The sequence below is a fragment of the Podarcis gaigeae genome, assembly GCF_964106915.1.
Source record: "Podarcis gaigeae genome assembly, chromosome: 11".
In the NCBI taxonomy this organism is placed as follows: domain Eukaryota; kingdom Metazoa; phylum Chordata; class Lepidosauria; order Squamata; family Lacertidae; genus Podarcis; species Podarcis gaigeae.
Window position 1 is genome coordinate 44,455,522 of NC_139687.1, and position 8,500 is coordinate 44,464,021.

General features: G+C 41.4%; 1 protein-coding gene across 3 annotated transcripts in view; it reads left to right on the forward strand.

The window, feature by feature from the left end:
• Window positions 1-8,038, forward strand: part of EMB (embigin) — a 29,371-nt gene extending 21,333 nt beyond the window's left edge. For 2 of the 3 annotated variants that reach the window (XM_083703663.1, XM_083703664.1), the window contains 5 exons: window positions 2,337-2,476; window positions 3,541-3,823; window positions 4,228-4,264; window positions 5,358-5,430; window positions 6,169-8,038. In XM_083703663.1, coding sequence (XP_083559789.1) covers window positions 2,337-2,476; window positions 3,541-3,823; window positions 4,228-4,264; window positions 5,358-5,412 — 515 coding nt within the window. In that variant the 3' untranslated portion in view covers window positions 5,413-5,430; window positions 6,169-8,038. The remainder of the gene's footprint in view (window positions 1-2,336; window positions 2,477-3,540; window positions 3,824-4,227; window positions 4,265-5,357; window positions 5,431-6,168) is intronic. The other variant, XM_083703662.1, reaches the window with a different exon arrangement.
• Window positions 8,039-8,500: the final 462 nt, after the last annotated feature.

An 8,500-nucleotide genomic window follows, 5' to 3' on the forward strand; every position in this document is an offset into this window, starting at 1 on the left:
CTCCCCTTTATCACATACACAGCCCAACAGGACAATGACAATAATCCACCAACAGCATACAAATCAATATGGCTAACCTGATCCAAAACACCCACCCACCTCACTCACACATGAAAACAAAGATCACCACAGCCAATCACAAGCAAACAATCACACCTTAAGCCAACCCCAACCTCTCTCACCACCAAAGGAACACAAGTGAACAACACAAGCAACGCTGACACCAAACTCTACATACATTAAACATAATAGAAACACCGCCACCCGACCCCACCCCCATCCATCCTCCCTCTCCCCACCCCCCTTTCTTTTTTCTTTCTGTTTTCTTCTCCCCCTAATGCCTCAACAAATGAAACGGATTTGTAAAAACGTTACATGGAAGAAGAAGAAGAAAAAAATACGAGGCACTACACTTCTGTTGAAGGGAGTGGGCAGGGGGGTGCATTGACAGTTGGAAGGCAATGCCCGGAGAGCAGGAGGAGAAATGCATCTGGAGCAAATAAGATATGCAGGCTTGGCTGATAAGCAAAAGGAGTGCACTGCCAAAATGCTCTGGCAACACCCAATGAGGCCATAAGGCAAAGGGGGGAATATGATATGATAAGTTACTGGTGGTGGGGTGGTTGGGAGGTGCTGCTAGGGTATAAAAACTGCTTGCTTACGTGTTTTAGGCCCCCCCCCCCAGCCTTTGGAAATAATTCCGCTGGTGGCCTCTGCGCAGATCACAATAAACTTTTTCTCCGAAGCAACTGAATCCCTGGTGCTTTTTTTGTCACCTCTACGTCCTGGGTAAGCGGGCAAATGGATCCCAAGTAATTAAGGCTTCACTGTAAAACAAGAAAATCCTTAATAAAAAATATTTTTTTTTAAAAAATGGGAAGATGGCGTCCCAGATTTTGGCTTTAAACTCTTGGAATGTATGTATTCTGTAGTCAAGATGGTGCTTTGATTTTAGTGAGTTTAAAATGTGGAGGATACATGCACTGTGTATTTCATTTCTTATTTTAAAATCAGTGGAGGCAAACTTCTTTAAAAAACAACAACCTTTAACATATCTGGAATGTAGATGCTGTTTTAAAGCATGGAATGGGGGCAGAGACCGAAGAAAAGTTAATTTTGAGCCTCATAGTTGAAGTAATGCATACGGCTGTTGAAAGCTTTGTGCTGCCCCAGTAAGGCACCATTTTAAAACACATTTTAAAACATGGGATGGCTGTGCCCATGTCATGTTCACTCTCCTCCCCACCCCACCCCCTTTTGCCTGACACCTCCGCAGACCCAGTCGTCATCGCTTATTCTGAGCAGTGAAACAGTGCGTGCTATCTAAGAAGGAAAACTTTCATTAAAACAGAGAAGCATGACAAAAGAGATCACGCTCTGCTGACGAACATTAATCAGACTGAGAAGCAGTGATGCTAATCAGATACATTTGGTTTCGTGCTTTATATGCTGAGCTCTAATTTATCGGAGAGAGTAAAGCAATATGTTTTAACAGCGCTCTGCTTCTCAGTTGGCTGAACCCCTATTTACACGAAGAAAGGAAATGCAGGAAGGACATTGAATGGATTGCTTGTATTTGGCTCTTTTGAGGCCGGTTATCTTTTCCTTTACCTTTACCTTTTATCTTTTCCTTGCTCTGGTTCATACATCCATCTGGGAGAAATTAGCAATGTCTAGGATTGGCAGAGGCCCCTTCTGTAACAATAGTAAAGATAAGGAAGTAGCAGACCCTGCAAGTGCCCCTATTTTCCAGGGATAGTTCTGGATTTACAGAAGACATCTCAGTTTCTGATTTGATCCCAGAATGTCCCACTTTATCTTAAAAGGTAAAGGTACCCCTGCCCGTACGGGCCAGTCTTGACAGACTCTGGGGTTGTGCGCCCATCTCACTCAAGAGGCCAGGGCCAGCGCTGTCCGGAGACACTTCCGGGTCACGTGGCCAGCATGACATCGCTGCTCTGGCGAGCCAGATCCGCACACGGAAACGCCGTTTACCTTCCTGCTGGTAAGCGGTCCCTATTTATCTACTTGCACCCGGAGGTGCTTTCGAACTGCTAGGTTGGCAGGCGCTGGGACCGAGCAGCGGGAGCGCACCCCGCCGCAGGGATTCGAACCGCCGACCTTTCGATCGGCAAGTCCTAGGTGCTGAGGCTTTAACCCACAGCGCCACCTGCGTCCCTACCACTTTATCTTAGGACATCCCTATTTTCATCAGAGAAATGTTGGAGGGTATGGAGTTATTCATATGTGTTGTAGATCCTTGGATGCATCCTTTCACAAGTGGTCTTAAAAAAAGCTGCCTGAAGTATCACAAGTGTGTTTTGTTTTTTCCTTAGTGCCTGAACCGCATGGAAAATCGGAGCGCATAATCAGTTACGTAGGCGATTTTGTGGTCCTGGCGTGTTTGGTTGGCAGTGAAACCCACCAATACAACCCATCTTCCTGGGTTTGGTATACAAAGAATGGAAGTGAACAGGTGAAGTTCTGCTTGATAAAAGACAAACACATGTCATTCAGTACTTTTATAGAAAGTTCTCTTCAAATGCAGTCTAGAAATGGGATAAACGTTGGACACAGGGATACTCATGATGCAGAAAATACTTTCATAAAACTATCATTTTGAGGATTTCATTTTCTTTTGAGCCTATGGCCTAGCTTAACTGAAAATGCCTATGGCTGGTTACCTTTTACTGTACAGAGCACTGAAAAGAATAAAATCTATTGTGGCCAATGTATGCATGAAAAGAGAGCCGCCTAGGCATGGCAATTGTGATTAATCTTGAATTGTTTTGTAGACAGATGAAAGAGGATATTGGGAGGCATTTAATGAATAGGGAAATGAGTCAAAGTCTTAGTAAAGAAAGACACTGAAAAATGATTATACGTACCCACATGATATTGCATGATCTGAAGAGCGAAAAGATTTTGATTGGTTCAGGATAATGTCATTGGATTCCATCTATTAAGATTGCTGTGATCCTTTGACTGGTGAATAGAAATCATGTGATGCTGGTAATGGGAAACTGTTTATGCTGCCATTTTGTGGGACTGGTGGGCTGCCCTATATTTCAGTGCTGGGTCCTGGGGATAGGAAATTTCTGAGAACCCTGCCCTAAAGAACTTTGGGCATTGTAGGTTTATTGAGGTACCTTAACAGATTCCTACCACCAGTGCTTTTCTTCTAGGGGGAAAAAGGTGTTGGTACTGCAAACCCTTGAGTACCCCCAGAAAAAGCACTGCCTAACACCTTTACTAGAATCTAGTCCCCAAGGTTTAATTTGGGTCCTGGGTAGAAGAACATTTGCCCAAGGAAAACATAAGCTTGCATTCAAACCCCTGGCCCAAACTAGGCTGTCAATCAAGTACTTGTGAATTGCGGCATTTCCTTTTCCATTTCTGCTTTTCCATTGCATATTTAGTTTCCCTGTTAGGAGAGTATTCCATTACCGTATTTAAATTCCTGCATTCTGAACTTCTAGTGCTAACATGAGTCCATTTTGTGTCACCCTGCTAACGCTTGTGAACTTGTTTTTGTACCAGGTGGCTATTAATACTACTCTGATGCCAGAAAAGTACACCATTACCCAAGAGCATGCCAACATGACAAAACTGAAGATCATGGGTCTCTCTGAGGAAGATACTGGGGTTTACTCGTGTGAAGCTGTGTTTCCTCTAGGCGCAAGAAAAGGCGAAGTGTCTCTCAAAGTTCTCACCTATATGACACCCCTCAAGCCATTTCTTGCAATAGCCGCTGAAGTTGTCCTTTTTGTTGCTGTTATTTTTGCCTATGAAGCGTGCACCAAAAAGAAAGAATTTCAAGTTGGTAAGATATAGGAGGAGCACACTTTTGCCACACACGCCTACACTACACAAATTGGATTTCCAGGGTTCGTCCTATTAGAGGGCATGTTTTCCCACTTTAGATAAGTCACGGCATTATGTAGGCAAATATTATCTTCCTCTATTTGTAGGATTCGCCTTGTGTATATCTGGGCATTTTCCAAAGTGGACAAAATAATTAGCATTTGGTAATTGCTGAATGATCAGTAAGTTTTGCTCTGCCTCAGCTGTGGCTGTGACTCCCAGTATGTTTACATTGTGCCAGTGAGAACCACTTAGACCTTAATGCACTGGCCTGCTGATTTAACCTAGCACACCTGTTCTTATGCTCCTGTTAATGCAATGATGGATATGTGAAATAATCACTGGATTTTCTTTGTCTCACAGAAGAAGTTGAAAAAGAATTTGAACAGACGGAGACCCTGTAAGTAGCAATTTTATTCTGCGTTTTTATATGAATGCTTAAATAGTGTGTGGTGAAAATTTAAGCAGCCTTGGCTATTGAGCTCAGTAGGTGTTGGATTGCACCCATTAATAGTGGCATTTTCAAGAAGAGAAAAGTTCTGTTCTTAATTGGTGCCAGTTTGTAATTAAATGTAGGAATTCCAAATTATTTAGTCTACCCCACCCCACCATGTCACTCTCAAATTTCCATGCAAAAAGTCTGTACATAAGAAGGGCTCTCCTGGATCATGCCAAAGGTCTGCTCTCATAGTTGCACTCTGCTCTCATAGTTGTCTCTAGATGTCCATAGGAAGCCCACAAAGCAGAACTTAAGTGCAGCAGAATTCTCCCCACCTGTAATTCTCAACAACCAACATTCAAAGGCAGAGTGCCTGCAACAGTGGAGACAGAACATAGGAAGGTGACTTATATCTGCTCAGATTATTTGTTCATCTAGTGGCTTCCCAGAGTCTCCAGTACAGCATACCATCATTTCCTAGCTGATATTTTTAGTTGGAGATACCAGGGGAAGATACCTACATTGGGTGTGTTTCCTCCTAGATGGTACTATAACTCCCATCAGTACTAGCAAGCATAGCCAATGGCCAAGGAGGATAGAAGTTGTAGCTTGGCAACCTCTGGAAGGCCAGAGTTTCCCTACATGCTACTAAGCTAATCTTTTTTTCCTGACAAAGAACTTTTTCATACAGCACAATTGGTATATAGAATTGACTGCAAGCTCATGCTCCCTAATAGATGTGTTTCAAAAAACTAATGAACAAATAGAGAGGGGAAGAGGAAAACAAATATGGGAGCTGTACATTCACTGGCTTGCATCAAGTACTTGTGAATGCGGCATTTCCTTTTCCATTTCTAGTGGAACTAGGTTGGTCTTCCCCTTGTTATGGTATTCTTCCTGGGCGGCATGCTCTTCTCTGGTTGGTAGTGAAGGTTACCCACGTGAAAGGTGACAACAGAAAAGTCTATCCCGAGAAAAGGGCAGCTCGAAACATAGGTAGAACAATGATTTGTGATGTTTACAGGCTTACATTAATGTCACTTCTTTTGTACAGGAAAACAGAAGATAGCAATGGTGTGGAAAATAGTACCAGGCAAAGAAAGGTTTAAGTTCTTTGTGGAAGGACGGTAAGTTCAAAGTCCACTTCAAAGCTTTGGGGACTATCACGAATTTGAGTAATAAGTACTGCTGTCTTGTTTCAGGGCAGCCTTGCAATTCCCAAATGTACAACTTCGCCCACCTTCACTGAAATGAGTAGAAAATGCTTTCAAAGAAGAGGAGGGAAAGGATTGATATTATATTATTGCAAAAGATTGTTTATGATATGTCCTAGAAACAGGAAGTTTTAAGAGAAGTCACCATGAGGCTCTGGTAGCTACCAAAGAAACTTTGCATTGAAATGAATGGTGGCTGTGCAAGAGCACTGCTGCTGTGGGGCTGGTGAATTGTCCCCTTACTGGAGGCCTACACAGCTTCAGACCTATCAAACTGACACAGTTCACCAGCCATGCATTGTGGCCAACCAAAGTTCTATAATGCTTCTGGCTCTGGCGCTTGCTTAAGACTGCAGGAACATGGAGCGTAGATGGTGATAGACCACTCATCTTAGTGTATCACACCAAAATTCTGGCCAGGAATACCATGACTGCATAATCTTGGCTGGCGATACTACAGATTTAAAAAGTGATGAGCATTAACCAGTATTTAAATTTGTATGCTGTGCTTCACCTGTAGATTTCAGAGTGATAAAAATACAAGATAACAGCACAAAATACAGAATAATATAATAATTAATAAATAACACAACCCCATCTTAGATCGTTTGGTACTTCTATATATAGTTATATGTGTTCTGTTCTGTTTAGATGAAAGAAATCTATTGGAAATCTGACACACTGGAAAACTTCAGGAAGATGCAGACAATGGAATCATAACTACTTGGCTTCTGATTATGGTCTTTCTAGATACTGTATATGTAAAAATAGTGCTTTAAAATGCCTTTTTAGTAATGAATGTATGAAATGATGCTGATGTCATACAAGTACAGTCTGAACCCATGTTGCTGTATGCAGATATAATCAGTTTTACCAGTTTGGGCCTCTTGGCTACAGTAACCTGACCTTAACTTTCAGCTGTGAGTCTTAAGTATATATGAGATGCTTTTTTGTATATGAGGCTCAGCACTCACTGTAGAAGTTACTCAAGGCTTCAACTGATTGTTGTGTTAGGAAATCAGTGCAGCAACAGACCTAATCCATACCAGCCATGAAGAAAAGATATCAGGTATACTGTTTGTATTTAGAATTCTACTGATAGTATGTTATCTCTTCACCCCCTTTAACCCAGAGCAGGTTTGCACAAATTGAGTCAAGATGGCAACATTTTAGCCGCTCAGAAAATTTTGTGTAGACCCAAATGCTGCTCTTAGAATCTCAAGAATCACCCTTTTCTTTTTAGAGAAAAAAATGCTTGGAGAAATCATTTTATATGTTCAGATAATAATTGAAGGGCTTGGAAACTAGACATCAAATAACAGCCCCTGCCTTTAGATTTTTTTAGTTGTGATATTTTAACCAATAGTATTGTTTTCAAATATTTTCATGTAATTCCAGGGTCCTGAGTTCGTCTGTCTGGCAATAGAGGTATGCTTTACATAAGTGCTGGACAGCCAAGGCAATAAGTTCTGGTAATTATGGTTTTGTTACTGATTTATGGCCTCGCCAAAGAATTGTAAAATTACCACAAATCTCTGTATTAAGAAAAACAAAAGAACCGAGACATTTCTAAAATATTTTTTTAAGGCAATTATCTCCCATTTCTTGGATGTGTAGCTACATATTTCTGAATCCTGAAATTAATCTTTTAACCTGTTGCACAAATGCCCACTCTGAAAATTGGGCTGATACTGGTTACATTTTGTCTGTCTTTTGATGTTCCCAAGGATTTTGTAGTAAGAAAATTATCACTAAACCTGAACAAGTAAGGTTATCAGCCTCCATCAAACTCACATGGACACTGACACAATCAAGCCATAGTTGAGATTTCTTAAGTGACAACAGCATCCTTCACCTGAGTACCAGAATTAGGACTGTGTAGAGCCTGCCCCCTTCAGCATTAGGCATGCTTCTGACTCCACCGCCAGACTCCACCATCCAGTTTGCATGGACTGCCTTTCTTGAAGGAGGCTATGCATAAGGAGCAGAGGCATTCTTGATGTAGACCCTTTGCCAATGATGGACACCTGCAGGTGGGACCACCAACATGGCCTGAGCCCAGTAGCTGTGTCATTGCTGTACATTCAAACAATCCAGAACCTTCCATCATGTTGCCCAGTGTAGTATAATTGTTCCAGGCTTGTCAGAAATCTGTGTATATATTGGGAAGGGAAATAAGAGGCTGATTATCTAAACCTGTATAATTGCAATATGTGTGCAACTTCATTTCTTCAAGCTCCTTCAGAGGTTAAGTCAGGGGACAGTGTTTTCTCTTTCTGTATTCTGTAGGTATAATGTGAATGGAACTTTTATTTCATTAAGGACCAAAGTGGAAGCAGACAATATTATAAAGGATTCATAGGTGTTTTTAAAGTCTACCTGTACTACAAAATGTAAAGTAACTGGTTTTGATGAGCATTAAGGAGCAAAATGGGTAATGGTCTCTGGAGAGTTCCAGGATATTTATTTGATGCCTTAAAACTCATGATACAAGGATTATTAAAGACCTGTGATTTCTATACATCTCTGTGGGTATGTGTGTGTGAAAGAGAAATTATCTCATGCAGATATGCTGGAAACAAAAATATTTTGACAACAGAACGATATTTTTACACACAGTTCCGTTTATTGTTATATTCCATATCTATAATCCAGATTCATCCCTTCTCACTTGTACATATATGATTTAAACTAACATTCAAAGGAGGGTTGCCAAATCATAAATGTAGAGAAGAAAACTTTAAGAAACGGTAGGCTCCCCTCCCCCCCACAGGCTTTTGCACCGAATGAAGTCTTCTCTGAAGTTTAAACCTTGACAACCTTGCAGCTGGTTCAGTTCCACAGTTTATGATCTCATCTCTGCTAGCACACACCTGTACCTCAGTCCAAATAAAGCTCTAAATAACAGGAGAACCTCTGCTGCTTAATGGTGGCATTGGAGGGTTTTCAGAAGGCAAAGTGCTTTTGCACTCAGCCCCTCCCT